We start from the raw sequence: 19,921 nt of genomic DNA, 5'->3' as shown, positions 1-19,921 counted from the left end.
AAGCTGTTGGAAACAGAATAGATAAGGGAAGTCAAGATGGCTTCTTCTAGGAATGGCAGTAATGTGAAGTTTGTGATGCCAGAATGTTATAATATAATCAAGAGTCCTTCCTCATAGGGAGAAGAGCTGACATTCTGTTCATTAATTTACATCCAGCTCACATGGACTGAGCAAACAACATTACTAGTCCAAGCCCATGTTGGTCCTACATGCCTGCTCTGCTGCTCTGCCCTTCCATAACAGAAGGAGGAAGTGTGTGCTTGCATCTCTGTAATTCCAGTTCCTCCAAATACAAATAGGCCATCATTGTCAGGCTGATGCCAAAAGACAAAGAACAAGTACCTTAGGGGAGGACAGTCCTAAATGACTGCTGCAAGATTTATTACACCTTTCCAGCTAGAAGTCTAGACCTATAGGTTTGAAGTGAAAAGCAGATTCTTCAGATTTCATAACTGCTAACCATAGCTTTACAGCAACTTCTTTTCACTGCAACACAGGAGAAAAAGTTATTCTGCATGAGTATAGCAAAGAGGCCAAACTGACTTTGTGTTAAGAGGTAATACCTTGGGAAGCTTTTATTCCCAAGCACTTTAATAGACTTAAGCTAAAATAAAAAGGAACGATACAGAAAACAGCCTTGTTTGTAATTCTGATTGTTTCAGTCTCAACTCTCTGACGAGAGACTTCTTCCTCCCAACTAGCACTGCATTTCTTACCACAACTGAAATCTCCCGTCACACTTCGTATTTTTCATTTCAGGATGCATTCATGTAAGCTTATCTCCAGAACAAAACAAATAAAAAGCAGTCAGCTATTGACCTGTCCCTAATACTTGAAACAGAACAAACTATGAGAAAAATACAGTGGTCATTCAGTTATGGAGTTGCTTTTCTAGAAAAATCACACAATAAATGAGACTGGGCAGCAGTACTGATAGGCTTGTTTGCTCTAACCCCATCATGGAAGTTCATGAAGCAGCTCATATGCCTTCAGGACTCAGCTTATATTCAGTAATTCAGAACACAGACACTGTTGACTTTACTAATAAGATTATTCCCTGTATGTCTACATTACTTGGCCATTTAGCACAAGTCAACTATTCAAGATGTCAAGAGATGTCGGAGATGCTGATTAGAAGTATATGAAATTACACGGTCAGGCAAATAGCGTGCTTTCTTAGACATTGTACAGGATATTCTATACAACTGTTCAGAAGACTAAGACGACAGCCATAAAACCTTGTAACAGGCAACTCTTGCCTTGCATTTGTTCATCTACATTTTTAAGGCAGACAAGTGCATGTTACTGCAGAGTGATACTGCACAGACTATATTCTGTTTAGCAAACAACAGTGAGTTATTAACCTTTAGAGAATGAGGATTTTTTTTCCTCTTTTACAACACAGACTTCATTTTACAGTAATTAAATGCTATTAATATCAATGTTCTGCTTAAAGGTATCTGAAAACATAAGACACGTACAGTTTATAAAAATTCCCCTTCGTGGAACTACGCTGGTTTCATAAATGTAAAGTTCTACAATGGATATTCAGGTGTAATACCAGACGGTGCAGCAAGGTAGAAGTTGAAAAGCACCAATTAATCAGTCTAATGAATATATGAGAAAGGGGAGGCAGCACAGGTGAAGGTTTAGCCAGAGGTAAATGTTAAAGCAACTTAGGAGATTTTAACAGAATGGTAAAACTAACCGTCATTCTGACATTCTTCTCCCTGTCATTTGCACTGTGCCGTATACGTCTAAGTGTCAGCGTTTGGTCCCTCAGTCTCCTTAATTCCTCCTGAGGTTCCTCACAGCCCTTTTGCCATATTCACTTCCCACGTAAAATCAGAAGTCTTCTCTGAACTTCAGACACCCGAATCCTATACAGGTCAACGATGTTTTTATTATCACACTCTTTCTTCCTCCCTTTAAAAAAAAAGGAAAGAAAAAAATCCACCGCAACTGTGAATGCCCTTTGATCAGGAGCTGTTATCACAATGGCATAGGAAGAGCTTTGCTTCAGCTGATATTATCTGTATGAACAGCAGAAACCTGAAACATTCATGCTGGCAGCTGACACAACACCAGCTTTCTGTAAGGTGCTGTAAAACTTTTTAAATGGCTTTAATTGGCATAAAAGGGGACAAAGGGGCCAAGGACCAAACTAAATCCTCCCTTCTGAGAATTAAGCATTTACACTTCTCTCTGGTGCAAGAAGTAGGGGGAAAGAAGCTGTGACCACTGCAAAACTATTACAGCACGGCAGTTACTATTGTAATATCCAATATAATGTCACGTATATTAATAATGTTCACAGTAAACCTCAACACACAGAGGGCAGTAATATTATTACTTAAAAAAATAATAATTAAAAAACAAAACAAAACAAAAACAGAAAACAAACCACACAGCAGAGAGCGTTTGAGCATTCTCTTTTCCCTTCACCTTTCAAGGATGTATCTTCTGTATTCCTACACTGTACTAACCCTTAGATTACTGTGAGTATCCTCTCCTACTGCAGTACGCCTCAGTGCATTATGGCTCCACATGTTGCCTGTTTCACCTTCTTGTCGGGGAAGGAAAACACATGCAGGAATAAGTCTCTCCTAAAGAACTAGCTTAGATCTCCTAAAGACGTCCATGGCTTTGCATGGAGGTTGAAGAAGGCAAGATCAAATAAAGTTCCTTGTACTCAGCGCAACCAAAAAGGTTTGTTGTAGTTCTTACTTGCAGAGGAGTTTATTGCAGGCTGCATGACTCACACCAGAGAACCCTGTCCTTTCTAATACTCCATTTCAGAGGTAAATGATGCGTTTCACCACGATTACGTGTAAACTTCCCCTCCTCATGGACATTCATATTCCAAAGTAAAAGAACAAATTTGCAAGTTTAAAATAGTTATTTCCAGTTTTGAGCTCAAAGCCTGTAGAGAGTGTTTCTGGAATATAATAAAAGTAATTGTTTTACCAAATTACTTCTATTTTGTGTCAAATCTACAGTTCACATGTTACAGGAGCTTGCAGTCAAACATTAAATTTAGTTTCTCAAAGTCTCTAGCCTGTTTAACTACAATTAATATTCTTTTACAAAAAAAAAAAATACATTATTCAGTTCATTGAGAAATTATTTCTGTATTCTTAATTACACTTAAATTAAGTAGTTAGGCTACTAGAGTTAGCTATCTAAAAGTTGCGTTTTATCCAGGAATTCTCTTGCTGTGTGCCCTGAATTAATATCTGCAATCATCAAAATATAACTTCCACGTAAGGTTTGAAAAAAGTTGATTCTATCTCTGTATCACAGACAAATAATTACTCAGCTACTAAGAAAAGAGAATAAACCGGATGGAAATGAAGAATGTATTTTGATTTTCTGCTCAAGCCCCATGTACCTCCCCTGCCTCCCCCTCCAAAAAAAAAAAAAAAAAAAAAAAGGAATTGAAGATATCATGAAAAACACTTATACCTAAACAAATTCAAATATTTTAATTAAATACAGAGAAAGTCGAGCACCTTTGAAGAGAACAAACAGCTGGCCAGCCAGGAGGGCCAACCGTACCCTGGGGTGCACCAAGCACGGCATCGCTAGTGGGTGGAGGGAGTGTGATTGTCCCGCTCTGCTCTGTGCTGGTGCAGCCTCACCTCGAGTACTGTGTGCAGTGCTGGGCACCACAGCACAAAAAGGATGTAAAATTGTTGCAGGGTGTCCAGAGGAGGGTGATGGTGAAGGTGGTGAAGGGCCTAGAGGGGAAGATATACGAGGAGTGGCTGAGGGCCTTGGGTCTGGAGAAGAGGAGGCTGAGGGGGGACCTCATCACGGTCTACAGCTTCCTCATGAGGGGGAGCGGAGGGGCAGGCACTGTTCTACTCTCTTTAGTCACCACTGACAGGACCTGCAGGAATGGTGTCAAGCTGAGGTAGGGGAGGTTCAGGCTGGACATCAGGAAGAGGTTCTTCACCGAGAGGGTGGTCACACACTGGAACAGGCTCCCCAGGGACGTAGTCACTGAGCCAGTCAAGCTGAGGTGACAGCTTGAGATCACAGCTGTGGCTTGGATATGTTGTGCACCACGGACCTTCCTCCCCAGAAGATGCCATGTTTAGGAATTACAAATTCTTTTTAACAGTAAATAGTCAAACTAAAGTTCTGGGACAGAGTTCTGGGACTGTAGTGGGTTTATGTGGCAAGGTTTTGGTAGCAGGGGGCCATAGGGGTGGCTTCTGTGAGAAGAATCTAGAAGCTGCCCCATGTTAGGTAAGGGCCCCACTGCTGACCTGAGCTGGGCCAGTAAGTGATAGTGCTTGCACCTCTGTGACAGCATATTTAAGACAGGGAAAACAAACAAAACCGCTGTGCTTCACAGCAGCTGGGAGAGTGAGAGGAGTGAGGAACAGCCTTGCAGGCGCCAAGATCAGTGAAGGAGGGGGAGAGGTGCTCCAGGCGCCGGAGCAGAAGTCCCCTGGGGCCTGTGGTGAGGACCATGGTGGAGCAGGACGTCCCCCTGCAGCCCATGGAGTACCACGGTAGAGCAGGGTTCCACGCTGCAGCCCGTGGAGGAGACCACGGTGGAGCAGGTGGCCCTGCACCGACGGAGGCTGTGGCCTGTGGAGGACACCTGCCAGAGCAGATTCCAGGCCGGACCTGTAGCCCGTGGAGAGGAGCCCACGCAGCAGCAGGTGACCTGGCAGGAGCTGCTGCCTGTGGGGGACCCAGGTTGGAGCAGTTTCCTCCTGAGGGATGGACCCTGTGGTACGGACCCATATCTGGAGCAGTTCCGAAAGAGCTGCTGCCTGTGGGAAGCCCATGCCAGATCAGTTCATGAAGGACTGCATCCCGTGGGAGGGACCCCACAGCACAGGGGATGAGAGAGAGTGACCAAGAAGGAGCAGTGGAGAAGCACTGTAGACTGACCATAACCCCCATTCCCCTTCACCATGTCGGGGCGAGAGGTGGAAGTGGGAAGATGGGAGGAAGGTGCTTTTGGTTTCTTTCCTTTGTTTCCCACTTCTCTAGCTTGTTAGTAATAGGCAATAAATTTTACTGTCTCCCTGTGCTGAGTCTGTTTTGCCCATCATGATAATTGTTGAGTGATCTCCCCGTCCTTATCTCAACCCTTGAGCCCTTTGCATTGTATTTTTCTCCCCTTTTCCCTTTGAGGAGGGGGAGTGAGAGAGTGGTTGTGGTAGAGCTCAGCCGCCCAGCCGAGTAAAACCAACCCTTGGGACAGAAGTTGTCCTGACAAATTCTAGTTTTTACCACACTCATCACTTATTTGCCATATTAAAAAAAAAAAAAAAAAGTTAAGCTTACCAGACATGGGAACATAGTGAATAATTAGGACAAACACAGAAGTCTTACAATGTATCACTTGAAGAGGCTGGGTTTCTGTTGTTGTTTTCATTTGTTTTTTAAATGGAAGCATCTAAAATGCTCCATTGAGCACAAAAATCATGCCTGCTTTAGAGACACTGATGTTTTGTCATAAGAACACAGCATATCAGTACAGAACACAGTATAGACAGAAGGTGTTTAAACTGATAAATGAAGGATTCCAAGTTTTTCTTTCAACGGCATACCCATATTGCAAAAAGCACTGCAATACACACCACAGCTTGTGCTTCAAGACTTCGCTGTTAAATTACTGAATCAATATTGTTTTCCATCACTGTATTTTAAAGTTTATTACTTGATTATTCTATTATCAAACTTAAGTGGCAGCCAGCTCATCTCTTTATGTCATTATATCTGCAAACAACTGGAAACATTTCTGAAATGCCTTATTAGTTTGAAGCTGTAAAAGCAGTGTTCTGCTGCTTTACCAACCACCGTTTTATTTTAATTCCCCCCCACCTCAGAGAAATACCTACTCTAATCAATCTTTAAAATCATTGTTGATCACTCCGTGCGTGGTCGAACACAAAGAGTAAATACCTAACAGCTACCTCAAGGGTTAGTGATGCAGGTAGCAATAACAAAGATTTAAATCTTCTCCTCCCCATATTTAGAGTAGAATGATTCTGCAACATTCCCTCTCTACCCCTTCACTTGGAACTAAGCATTTTTTTAATCGCTTCTGAGATCCTTCATAACTTAATGCCAGTGCAAATGAAGAATTTGTCTTTTACATCTTTCCTTCCCAGGAGGCAGTGAGTGTTGTCAGAGAAGAAGATGTACTACGTACAGTTTTTCAAGTTTTAAACACAATGGAAGTCAAGGCACTTGATGTAGTTACATAGGTGCAAAAACTTCAGATTACTGACAGTTGTAAGCCCAAGTCACAAAGCAGGATTACCAGGAACTGTGCAACTGGGAATAAGGTGAAATCTCATTTTACTACAGCTTTGGCTTGAAGTCGCCAGAAAGAAGCTTCTTAAGCATTTCAGAATTTCTTCCTTCTGGTGGGGAAGGCCATCTGTCATGATCTGAGGAAAACAAAACAATGGACTTAGTTGATGGAGGAAGCAGGCATTTTATTTTTGTGTGCTGCCATAGCCCAACTTCAGTCACTTGAAGGGCATTATTTTTAGCCCATTTCTTACCTGGTATTTCTATGGTATTGCGATATAAACTTTGGCCACCATCTACAACCACGGTTATCCCAGTTATGTAAGAAGCAGCTGGAGACAGCAGAAAACACACTACAGGAGAGATCTAATAAAAAGAATGACAATTTTAATCTTTCTTAAACTTCTACCAATTGCTTGTGTCCAAGATGCTTCTGAAAACTGACACAGGCAAGACACAGCTATGTTTTCTTCCCAGTAACAAAAACCACCACAATATTAAAACCACATTTCCAGCTACAAACATCAGGAACATAACAGTTCAACAACTGTAAGCTTTCTAGTACTTTTAAAATACACTTTTTTCCCATATTCATCTTCATTCTTTTGGTCCTCTCTGCTAGAAGTCAACCTTTCCAGAAACCAATGCCAAATACGAAATATTTTAGCTGTAAGAGGCACATAAATTAAATTTTGGTGAAACAGTGAGTACTGAGTTAGTCTCTTGGATGACACTACTACATGCTATTACAAGCTTTTTCCTTTCTTCATACTCTACCACAGTTCAAAATCAAGTCTTTACTGTTCTCCATATAACAAAGTGGTGTAAAAATAGAGACACAGAAATAGGAGCATCACAAATACTCTGAAATACATTACCTCCTCAGGAACAGCTGATCTCTTGGCAGGAACCTTTGGTATGCTCCTTAACCACATTGCTGCACCTTGTTCTCCATAGTTGGCAACAGCAGTTTCTGAAAATACTATTCCCTGTATTAAAACAAAACAAAGTTAAGTTCTCTTTCACATGTTCAAGTTGTGATTGCTGGAAAATTTTAAAGTTCTTCAGATTTTCTGTTGGACTAATCATCTAAACAGCACTTGAATGCAAGTTTTTAAATTGGATGAAATAGTATAGTTTATAAATTAAAAACATAATTTAACGGATAGCCATATGTCTATTCAAGCAGAATAATTCAGATTATTCCAAATCTTCACTGTCACTCCAATAACAATGAAGAGTATAAAGACTGAAAGACTGTTTAGAAATAACAAGCATTTCAAATAAGCTTGCAACAGAAAACTATAAAACCCCAAGAACAAGTTCTTAACTTTTATTTATTTATTGGTAATCTGCACGAATACTAGAATGACTTTACTGTGAATTATGGAAGCAGCCATATTTTGCAGTCACATTTCAGACTCTCTCTACTTAGCTGCTACAGAAGAAGTGAAAGGAGACCTTCCTGATTACACAGTCCAGCTTAGACTCAAGTGGGAAGATGAAGGCTACAGCAATAGGAACATAAGGCTATGTAGATGAGTTCTGACAGAACATTTTGGACTCAAATTTATATAAGATAACAACATTGTAATTCATTCATGAAGAATATTTCTCTTCTAAAATGTGTGAGATGTGAGCAACTGTCGTTTGGCAAAGGTAACAGAAAGATATAAAGTATCACCCTAACTAGACCATATATTTTTGTCACCAGCACAGTAACACAGATGGAGAAAAGAAAAAATAAATCCAAACCACTGAAGTGTTTGCCTGTCAAAAGTCTCATTTGACACATGCTATAATTATTATGATTCATTAAGTAATTAGCATGCCTTAAGAATATACACACGTAAAAATGGTGTCCTAATTACTTATTTCCTAAAGACTTGATAAATCACAAAACAGACAGGAAAAACAAGCCAGTAGACCTTAATATTTAACAAGTCTCCAGATGAATTGGGCCTCACAGAGGCTACCTAAGAGCCGTTACCTGAGAGAACATTACTCATTTTCCATTAAGCATTCTATGGTATGCCAAAAGAAACCAAACCAGGTGTTTTAGCACAGGATTTCTGTGTATCATGTTACTTTTATTCCACAGACGGCAGGAAGATCTTCCTAGAAGGATCTGACATTTATTGTACTGTGAAATAAACTCTGAATGTAGAAGTAGAGGTTGGACTCGATGATCTTGAGGTCTCTTCCAACCTAGAAATTCTGTGAAGTAGTTGGACGGAGTTTACCTTCTTCCTTTTGTTTTCAAGAAAGTAAATGTGCAAAGTAAATTGTTATTAAGAGTGAAGGTTACACAAATCACAACAGATGTCATCTCAGACTTCAAAGCTAGGGCCTCTATATAACCTCTGCATCTGCAGCACTGTGCACTACAAAAATATATCTGGTCTTTCTATAAGATTATTTAAAACAATTGCTACATGCTACCTACTTCCTTAGAAACACGTCAGGCATATTTTAGATGACCTGTGTAGTGGTTTCCTGTCTGCATATACTTGATAAGAAAAAAGAAATGCATGTAAATATCAGAACATACATCTGGAGAAGGTCCACTCCAAACACAGTCTTTTTATGACTAAAACTAACCTAACTTGGCATGCAGAAGCCAAAGTAAAAGAAGTTTTGAGAATCTCTGAATGTATGGCATAATAATTTTTTAAATACAGGAGGAAGCCACAATCATACATGAACCTCATACAGAAAAATAATTGTGAACTCAGATGTGATTGTGTTACTACTGAAAGACAAAACATTCAGTAATTTTATGTGAGGATTTTGTAAAACAGGTCCCCAACTCCTCACAGGTATCTTCTTTTCATTAAGCTAGAGCGGCAGAGTGCCAGTTCAAAGCAGAAGCAATTTTACCCCACGTCTCTGACTTGTCATCCAAACAATATAAAATGCTCTCAAAGGACCTGAGAAACGTAGATGAGAGAATTAAAAACACATAAATAAAAGTCCACAAACAGTTGGAGGCTCTAGCTTTTAAAATCCCTTTCAGTCTGAAAGGTTTAACCATAAATACGTGTGGTGGCTAAGTGTAATCACAGCATTTGCGATTACTTACAGGAGCAACACTGTTGATTCTTACTCCACTGTGGGCCCATTCCAAAGCTAACGTCTTGGTTAGGTTATTCACTGCAGCTCTTGCAGCTCCTGAGTGCCTATTGAGAAAAGAAAGCAAAAGAAGCATCTCCTCCTTCAGCTAACAGTGCCCAATGTTAATCCCACTAAAGCCTCACTCAGTCAGAGCACTGTCCTATGGCTGGACCAGCCACCCAAGATGCAGAAGGATTTTCTAGTTCTTGAACTGTGAAACTGTGATCAAGTTTAAATGAGTTATGCTATAATTTCCTTAAACACGTGTCAATTCAGCAGGAATTTAATTTGAAAGTAGCCTTGCCTATCCATCCACATTTATATACAATTTTATTTTGGAAATTTTGTTCCACTGTTATTCAGAATTAGTTATTTCTTGGTTCAACTGGCAAATATTCTAACAATTTATTCTAACAATCACAGCGACAGTTCATCCAGATTTCTGAAGAGCAGAGAAACTTTAACAATTGTAGCTTCAGCACCACCCTGTGGATCTCCACATTTATTCTGTATAAGCTAAACAAGAACGAGGTAATGAAAAAATATCACCCCATTCCTTGAAAATTTAAGATTTTGAAAACTTTCAACCCTGAATCAGGACAAAGAAAAATAATGTAACACGTGTTCAAATTATGTATATATTTTTATATTTTCTTCAATAGAAACTCAATATTTAAAAACATAGCTTCAGAAAAGAAGCTCAGATTTTTTCCACTTAGGAACCTGTCAAAGTACAGCATTTTCACATCTTCAAACTTTACTTTGAAAAAAATCATTTTCTGAAAATTTTTTTTTTTCAACAAATCGGAACTTTTTGGCATAAAAATTCATCCAGAAGGCTCTGGCTCACATTCATTTAGAAGGTTAAAAGAAAAAAATAGAACAAATACGGTAAACATATGCCTATGGAGTGGATGCTGTATTTTAATGCAGACAGCTGTGATATTTTTTGTCAGTATAAAAGAAATGTAAATGTTGCATTTTTTATACCTTCTCCCAGTCAAGAAAGTAGCAGAGGAAACAGAACTGCATCACAGACTTTCTCCAAGAAGGATAGCTACAAAGTGGCAGTAAAGAGGAAAACAGGAAAGGTAGGCACTATGTGGCCTGAAGGACAAAACCAAAACTTGGTAACACGCTAGGTATGTTCCTCTTACTCCCCATCCAACTCCTGTAACTAATTATGCCATCAAAACTTGTAAACTGACAGTAGAAGAAGAAAAGAGGTGCCAAGTTCTTACAAACCCACTAGCAATTTGGAGAGGGAAGAAGCAAAGGTTGTATTTCAGTGCAACTAGTCCCACCAGCATCCCATTCCCAGTGAAAGCTTTGCTGACAACTCTTGCTTCATAGTTTCTTACAAAGTAGCTGACAGAGACCAGAGATGTCTTTCACCTTGAGGTCTCTTACTGGATTAATAAAAAGACCCTTGCACGTACAGCCAGGTATCATTACTGCTCTCTCTTGACATTAACTAGTGTATTTCTATACTGAGCTGCTGCCCATTGCACACCTTTCCAATATGAAGTATTTAGGAGTAATTAATAGTTCTAGGGGAAGAATATAGAAAAATGCAAAAAATAAAATAATTATTTATATTACGACATTCCAGGAAACCCAATTGTCACGGCAGCAGTAATGTTGACAATGACTCCTCCATGCTTCTGCATCCAGGCATTGTACACTGTATGAAGGAGGAAGATAACCTATAAATATCAGAGGAAATGCACACGAATGAACTTGCCAACTGGAAGCCAAGTAAGTCCAACTCCAATCACCCTACAGGCTTCCAGTGCAGGTTTAGATAACAACCTGCTCTCTACCACAGCCTCTCCACCTGATCAGTAAGACAGCACACGCAGCCTTGCCCAGCATTTGGCGAGAGCCTTTTGTGGACATCAAGATCTTGTGCCTTCCATGTAAATTACTTTCATTTCCACTTTCCTAATGTTATCTAAGAATCACAGATCACACTTTAAATTTAACTTTAAATTTACACTCCTGATGGGAGCGAAGTCTCCTCCTGTGTTACTAACTATAGTGGCTATAGGGAAACTATATTTTTTTGTCTTCTGTTATTGCTGTAAAAAAACAAAACAAAACAAACAGACAAACATTCATAATGTTCAGTCCTCACCTGCTTTGCAGCAGTAGAAAGTCCCTGTCAGATTTGTTTCTATGACAGCATTCCAGCCTTTTGCACTGATAGCTTCAGAAGGACTCACGAACTGGCCCCCTCCATTATTCACCAGGAAATCAATCTTCCCATGCAGATTCAGTGTAGTCTTCACCAGAGTTTCTACCTAAAACAGTATGTTTTTGAAGTATGGCAAAGTGCAGCTTAAGCTATATACCCAGTCTCCTTTTCACACGTTTTCTCTCTCATACCCTTTTCCACACATAAGGAGGAGGTACCAGACTTCAGAAAAGCTCAAACACTTGGTATGACAGGTTTAGTGAGGATTTAAGATTAGTCTGTATCTGTGTTTACTTAGGAAATCTTCCTGGTATACTGCACTGAAAGAAGAAGGGATCTTTGCTGCTGAAGGTTTGTAAAAACAAACATAAAAGCCTGCTACTTAAGACCTACTGACATTTTCTACAAGCGCAGGGGCATTCACATCAGATGCTGGAAGAACTCCATATAAGATAGCTATGGATTTTCTTTCATCTGACCCATATACCTGAGTGTTTTTGAATAGAAAATGCAAGTAAACATGTGAAACTAACTTTCTAATGCAGAAGTTTTGAGTATTCACTAAAGCTCTGACATAGGAGTAAGCAACAGCTAATGACCTTCGACAGAGCAAGAGACTTAGGTCATTACCAAACAGAACATGAACTCTAGGAAGTGCTGGAAGTGACGTAACTTGTCTTCTTCAGCAAAAGAAAGGTGAGTATGTGACTAAGCAGATATTTTATAAGCAGGATGAATACTTACGATTAAGAGCACTGTCTGGTACTATTTACCTTTGGGTACTCTGAGAGGGTATTAATAGCAAATATCAATAGACATTTTATTCACTTACTCAAGGAGCTGTCAGTGCAGAAGAGGGGTGTCTTAATTTCATATGGGAGAAAGATATTTGAGATGCTAAACCTAGCTCTAATAGTGACCAAATCTAAGCTACAGGCTGTAAGTTCAACCTTCTGCATTGTTTTCTGTTTTGGAAGTACAGCAGCATCCTCACACGCTCACGCTAAACACAGGAGAACTTCCAATGGGGGATGTATTCTAAAGCATTCAAGGTTTTTGCAGATACCGAAGTGGATGTGTTTTTCCTATTACAAAATAGCGATCAGACATCTATAACAGCCACTTAATAATTCAATATTTACCTCAAGAAACTGGACAAGGGTTTCCTGTGTTTGCAATAGCTATCACAGCCAGAAACCATGGATCAGTTAGTCTACCCAAGCATATGTAAGGATTTAATCTAGTATTTGTGACCACAGAAAACAAAGAAAAAAAAACAACCAAACAACCAAAAAACAGCAACAGCAACAACAATAATATTAAACAATTCTGTTTTCTGAAAGACAGCAAAGGCTGGCAGGCTCTCCAGTCACTGCTCAGATGGTTCCATCTGAAGCAATCTCCACAATGTCGAAGAAGAAGTATTGCTTGCAGTGCTTCTCCCAATTACAGTAAACATGGTGACAGCAGCCACCAGCAGAGTGAGAAAAAGGATCTGGTGGAACACATTTAAATCACAGTGAGAACTAAAGATGATAGCTTTCATTACAAAGTAATCAAAACCCACACAGGAAGAACTTCATAAAAAAGATACTAGACTCTCCTTGGAAGCAGAGAGGGACTCCAGAAGGTTTAGCTAACAGCTTAGGACATACTTTTGGAAAAAAAAAAAAGGAAAAAAAGAAAAAAAAAGAACAAATTCAGGCACTTCAGACATAACCAGAAAACTGGAGCTCTTCAATATGGGCCTTTTTTTTTTTTTGTGTGTGTGACTGCAGTTCCAAAATACTATGTAATAGCATGCTCTCCCAGATTACTGGGATGACAGCACTCGCTGACACCAAGAGAAAAAGGGCAAATGCCCACGTAAATTCAAGGGACCTCTGAGTGGTATTAGAACTCAAGAGGTAAATTACCTGCTACTTCTAGTCCTCAACTAGCTCTTCAGTAGGTATCCTTGCACAGGGAAAACAGGCATTTTTGTGTTATTGCTGTGTAATTTTGAAGTAAGACAACAGGAATCTCTTATCTGCAACTCCCCGCCAAGCTGCACTCTTCCACTACAGGCTTCACACAGGCATTAAGTATTTATATACCAGCTGAGACTGTGCTAAGCTATAATGTTTATTGGAAAAGAAAAGTTACTAGTGAACTCAGACAGAAGGTAAAGTGCTAAATAGTACTGTATTGAGTCCTTCCCAAGGATTCTTATTTGTCAGGTGTCCAAATGATAGGTTTTAGCCTCAGGGTCTGCTCCAGCAGCAGCTGCTGATGGAGCTCAATGTGGAAAGGGGAAACAGCAGAGAATTTTGAACTGCTGTTTTCACTAAATAAGCTCCAGACCTCAGGATAAGGGGTGGATGCACCACCACTGCTTCAGGATAAAGCCACTTGAAGACAGAACACGGAAACCTCAGGTGCACCCAAAGCGGGCATCCCAAAACTCTTTACTTCTCCATATTTAAAAACAAAACAGTTTTGTTATCCTTCACAAAGCAGTCAATGGAAAACTAGCCAAAAGAAGCAGCAGACTCTTTTGACTGAAATAAGTCTGACAGGTTATACCAGTGGTTGAAAATCCTCTATCAAGCAAGATTATTTTTTGCATATTAACTGAAAAGTAAGCTTTGCTAGAAAGATGGAGGGCCTCTGAGGATGAAGATTAAGAGACTTTAAAATGTACATTCATTAAGCTATCCCCAGGATATCTGCCAGCAAGCTTCTGCAGCAATTAATTCAGTGCACCTTCTTTAGGGTCTTCCCAAGCCAGAAAGAGCTCTAACAGCCATATTGCACTCCTTGATGAGAGATGAACCTTCTCATGTTTGAATTTCACAGATCCAAACTAGTGCACACAAGAGGAATGAGCTCTGCTGTCTTCAAAGTTACTTTGAGGAGGCAAAAACAAACAAACAAAAAAAACATACATCCAGCTCAAAGTCAAAGGGGGGGGAGGGAGAAAGTATGATGGGACAGAAAAAGGCTGATGGGTTGAGATAAGGATAATTTAATTAAAGGGAAAAGAAAGAGAAAATAATAATAATAATAATAATAATAATAAAAGCACAGGTCACATGGAAGCAGAGAGAGAGAAAAAACAATTATTTTCTACTTCCCATCAAGAAGCAATGTTTGGCCCTGTACTGGGAAGCAGGTCTGCAATACGCAGAGCAGCTGTTTGGGAGGACAGCATCTTCACAACAGGAGCCTCCCCCTTTCTCACCTTTTATTGCTGCACGTGACACCATCCGGTATGGGATATCCCTTTGGTTGGTTTCGGTCAGCTGCCCTGGCGATGTTCCCTACTCACCTCTTGCCCACCCCCAGCCTGCTGGCTTTTGGGGAGGTCTGGAAAGAGAAAGCAATGCTGTGCCAGCACTGCTCAGCAACACACAAAACAGCGGTGCAATAGCGGTGCTGTTCTAGCTGTAAGTGCAGAGCACAGCCCTATAGGGGCTACTGTGGATGCGGTTTATGAGCACTTTCTCTAGCAGAAGGTACCTGACAGAGGGTGCTGCGATACAGCATGAAGAAGCCCTAAGAAAGTTCTGGTGTATCTGGAAATGATTAGAGCTTAAAACTAAATGGAAGACAATAACTCCGTGATGGAACTCCCAGATAACAGAAGAGACACCAAGTTTCTCCACGTGCCATTGTGGCTAGCTGTACTATAAGATAATGCCTAAGCGTTTCACACAGCACAACACACCAGGCTTTAACAGCTTCAAAACTGGCTTTGAAAACTTTTAAAGTTGCTATGGCTGTTTTGACAAATCTGTATTTTTAAAATATGAAACAAAGAAGGAATGGCAGTTTCTTTGGTAGAGATTGCCTCATTTTACCATCCCAGTCCTCTACCACTTTACACAACGCTGCAGTCACCACTACCTCACTTTTAAGTTGATGCAAAAATAAGATTCACCTGCAGAAAATTATTAAGCATGCCAGACTACTCTCTGCAGGCACAGTGACATGGAAGAACACTTTCATGGAAGAAGCTCTTTGCTTTCGTGTAGCTTTAATCACGTAAGTTGCCCTCTGACATCTGTCATAAACTATTATATCATATTGCTGATCCTGGTAAATACAAACCTAAAATCCACTAGTAGGTGAAGTGACATATTGCACAGCCTCAGGGTTCTTCTCCTTTAGGAAAAAAAAACCTTTAAGTATGTCAGTATAAATATTTTATGTCCTGAGTTGTCCCATGGAGGAAGAATTTTTATTTTTATTTGGCTTGTGCTTGTATATTAGGATACTTCCAGAATTCACATAGCTACTGAAGGTCATTAATGTTTCTTTAAGTTTTGCTAGATTTTAACAGAGACTTTGAAAGGTTAAGAAAAAAAAAAAACTGGAATGTTTTATAGCAGTCTTGAGATAAAAGTCCATTGTCAGGTTGGACTTTACAATTTTTACACAGAAAAAAAATAGAAGATGAATGCAGGATATGAAGGACATGGATGGAGTACTTCTGCTCCTGATCTTTCAATTTTTGTGACAAAAATCTCAACTGTGATTGTAATAAGGATTGAGAGCAATAGTTTTGCATGGCTCAAATTGTAACCAAAATTTGAAACATGGCTAGGATTTTTTTCTTCTTAATATGAGCAAAATTGACTACACAGGAACCGTCTCAGTAACTTAATTTGTCACCTCACAAGCATTGAGATTCCATGCTCTGACTTCCTGTTTGAAGATGCAAGTCTGAAGGTCTCCATCTTCACAAGTAACCACCCCCCCACTGGTGTCACAAAAATGTGACACAGAACCACATCACGTAGGCTCCAGCTCAGCCCTAGAACATAAAAGCTCCAAAGCCTGCTTCTCTTAAAAATATTTGAAATAAGTAGGTGCAGTCAGAAAAATATTCGCATTTACAAATGCTTTCTTGCTTAGGTTGCTAACAAACAGTCTTTCCTTGGAAATACACAGCTTTATCTAGATCAATTTAATAGATTTTTACTGCACCTAGAGTACTCCTGAGAGGGCCAGAGCTGAATTTGGAGGTCTGAGAATTTATATACATGATATACTCATGACATGTTAAACCCCAAAACAAGATCACTAGTCGTTACCTCCTCTTCTTTGCGGATATTGCACTGCAAGGGAGTCACTTTGGCAGGACTCACGGAAGAAAATGCATTATTCAGTTCTTCTGCAGTGGCTTTTAATCGGTCAAATTTACGAGAGGCAATAACAACACTGCAACCTGTAGAGACAGAATGAAAAATCCTTCAGCTAGCAGTCAAAGCTGCAGTTACCCTAGTTCATAACATCACGGAGACATTTTGTAGGATGTGCATTTCTTAGTCACTGGCTGGAAAATACAACAAAGAAGTTCTAGAAAGAGAGAGAGAAATGACTGATGTCAGGTGCTTCTTAGCAACAAGATCCCACTGTGCCAGGAAAAGAGCAATCAAGAAAAACAACAAAAAGGTTCACTCTCCTTCCTGCAGAAAGGGAGACAGCCAGTGAGTTGCAGAGTCAGCAAAGCAGCTTTCAGACATGACTTTTGCGGCTTCTGCTGAAGGCTGCCTCATTCATCGATTACATGATTTAAAGATGTTTTAGCTAGTCTTGATTACAAAAAAAACATTTGCACCTAAAACCACAAAAATAATCTTACTGTAACTCTGGCTGTAATTTTGACTAGTAGTGAGCAAATCTAATATTCTGCTTTTTAACCCTACAGAGCCTGAAAGAAAGGATGATACCGCTGCAAGATTAACTCTTATCTGCAGACAGCAGGAACAGAGGCTTTCCCACAGCACTTGCACATGCTTTATAATCCTAGCTCAGAAAGCAGAGAAAAATACTAGTCAGGAGCTCAAGCCTTCTGCTTGTGTCAGCATTTGGAGGCTGAAGGACTCATTCTACAGAGCCAGCAATGCAGGCACCAAATTAACAGTAAGCACTTGCACTGCAGTCTCGTCTCCTTTGTCACCAGAGGGCTCAGGACAGCTTTAAGTCTTCGGTGATTGCTACTACACAGACTGAAAGAGATCATACTAGATTAATCCCTCGTACAAATCCACTAGACATGCAATTTCATACTATGCATGAGCAAATTACTAGCTTGCCACTGCCAAGTGGGCAGAGAGGGAGGTCTTGCTCTCACTTCCCCATCATCATAATCCTCGTATCCCCACAGAAGCCATTCTTTCCTCACACCAGCTCTGGTGCTCATCTGCTTAAGCATAAATTAATTCAACAAAGTAAACCAGCCAAAAAAACGTTAACATTTTGCCAGGTGCCTTTTTTTCTTTTGTTGCTATTTTACTGAGTGGAATTTGGCCTCTCATGTGATCAAACAAACATGAGAATCAACCCAAAATAACTAGTGGGAGTAAAGAGCAGCAAGCTGTTCATTTGGCTCAGGCTCTCTTGTGAAACTATACATCAAATTAAATTAAAAAGAAAAAAAAAAATAAAAAAGGAAAGAAGGAGCCAAACTTATAGAAGGAAACGCTGCAACTACATATCCCTAGGAATGAGGTTTCCACCTTTGGTAGTTGGCCATCTTAAAATAACACAGGTAAAGATGTTAGTCTCTAAAGTCTCCTAATTTTTTAGATTAAGGACTCGGTCATTTGCACAATAACCTGACTAACCCTACAGTAGAGTTCATAAAATGACACGCAATCACCAATTAACACAAAACACTGATTTTCTGTAGCACGGTGTCATTTATCAACTTAAGTGCTTATTAATACACCGAAGAATAAAGTCCAGTAGGAGACTATCTTTGCTAGATATGCTAATGTGCCAGATATGCTAAATATGAGCAGGGAGATTCTAATTAGCGGGGAAGACCTGGTACCTACAGCACAAACTGGTACTGCTTCACTGAAGTCCTTACTTTTCTTCACAAAGAATGACCAGACCTTTTCATGATAGGGTTGAGGGGAGAAGAGACAGATGCAGTTCCAGACAAATGGTTTAAATCTCTCCAGAAGGCTTTGAAGAAGATTGGTTATAAAAACAAACAATGTACATTGTGACCAGCATTATCTGTCACTGCTCCTACAAGCATTCTCTGTCCAACCAGCCTCCTTTCCAAAAAAATACAGCCTGAAGTACAAGGTATAAATGGATATAGTTCCCGGTCATCATCTTGTAGGAATAGGCAGTATGTCTGCAGATGAAAGTTACATTTGACAGATTTAAGCCACAGATCCTTCTCCATTTTCTCAACACACTTACTAGAGATTCGCAGCCTTGTTTTCCATTTAGGATGTCACGGAGAGACATTTTTGTTATTTGCATTTTGCTTGAGATAAATAATGCTGATCAAGTTAAGAACAGTTTTAAGGTAACTGGGTAATACTGACGAACATTGTGACAATGATGCTTAAAAAAGCACCTTCTTAAGGCACTAGCTAAAAACACCTTAAAAAAAAAATAATGTTTTGTTCCTTGGTAACCCAAAGGCAGCAGAACGAGCCCTTATTTCAGCTCCACAGAACAAGTGGAAAGCTGGACAACAAGGGCCAGGGGAAGAGATGCCTCCCAGTACAGAGTCTTAACAAAGTTCTTCCCTGTGCACAGTGTACATTTAAACAACACAACGCACCCAACGTGGTGGGGCATAACACTTGGTGTTATTTATCCTAATCATGTTTATCTAACATTACCTGAAACCAGTCAGACGCCAATGAACCCTGACATTTTATGTTGGAAGCTGCAGAAAAGGTGGTGCAAGGTAGATTACCGAGATGTTTCCACAGAGTGTGCCTTTTCCTCCAGATTTCATCACTTACCTTTAACCAGCATTGAAAGAAAGCCTACAAAGCACATGCTGAAGTACAATACTTGAACTTCAAGACTTCGTTGTCACAAGCACTGACAGGGAATTTCTCCAAGCTTAACACGGGGACAACAGTTCAAAAGCCTGCTCAGCTTCAGCAGCAGCGAGGCGTTCAGTTCAACTCAGCCCAGCAGCATTACGAAGAAAACTAACTTCAGAGTGGGCACGAGTCCCCATTTCCATCCCTTAAAGCCCATCCCTTAAAACACCACCCCCAGAACCCCACAAACCCACGCACCGCCCGCCACGACCCCAAACGCCCCCCAGCCCCACACGAGCACCCCTGCCCGGCTCCCGCTATCCCTCCGGGTCCCCTCTTCCGTTCCCCACCACCACCACCCCGACCCTCTGCCCGTCCACCTCACGCCCTGCCCGCCCACCTAAGGCCAGCAGGTCGGCGGCGATAGCCTTGCCGATGCCGGTGCCGCCGCCGGTGACGATGGCCACCCGCCCGCTGAAGAGCCCCGCCGCCAGCAGCCCCCGCGCCGCCGCCATTTTCCCCCCCCCCTTTCTCC

General features: G+C 40.5%; 1 protein-coding gene across 1 annotated transcript; it reads right to left on the bottom strand.

Annotated features, from left to right (window-relative positions):
* Positions 1 to 5,323: 5,323 nt before the first annotated feature.
* Positions 5,324 to 19,901, bottom strand: PECR (peroxisomal trans-2-enoyl-CoA reductase). The gene is made up of 8 exons (XM_032190579.1): positions 19,787 to 19,901; positions 16,675 to 16,808; positions 11,537 to 11,702; positions 11,002 to 11,083; positions 9,368 to 9,464; positions 7,164 to 7,274; positions 6,540 to 6,651; positions 5,324 to 6,422 (listed from the first exon to the last, which is right to left on the bottom strand). Exons 1-8 carry the CDS (start codon positions 19,899 to 19,901, stop codon positions 6,334 to 6,336), a joined length of 906 nt encoding a protein of 301 aa, XP_032046470.1. The 3' UTR covers positions 5,324 to 6,333.
* Positions 19,902 to 19,921: the final 20 nt, after the last annotated feature.

The sequence above is a fragment of the Aythya fuligula genome, chromosome 6 (assembly GCF_009819795.1).
Source record: "Aythya fuligula isolate bAytFul2 chromosome 6, bAytFul2.pri, whole genome shotgun sequence".
Lineage (NCBI taxonomy): Eukaryota > Metazoa > Chordata > Aves > Anseriformes > Anatidae > Aythya > Aythya fuligula.
The sequence above is the reverse complement of the archived record's forward strand: the minus strand, read 5'-3'. Positions and strand labels throughout refer to the sequence as shown.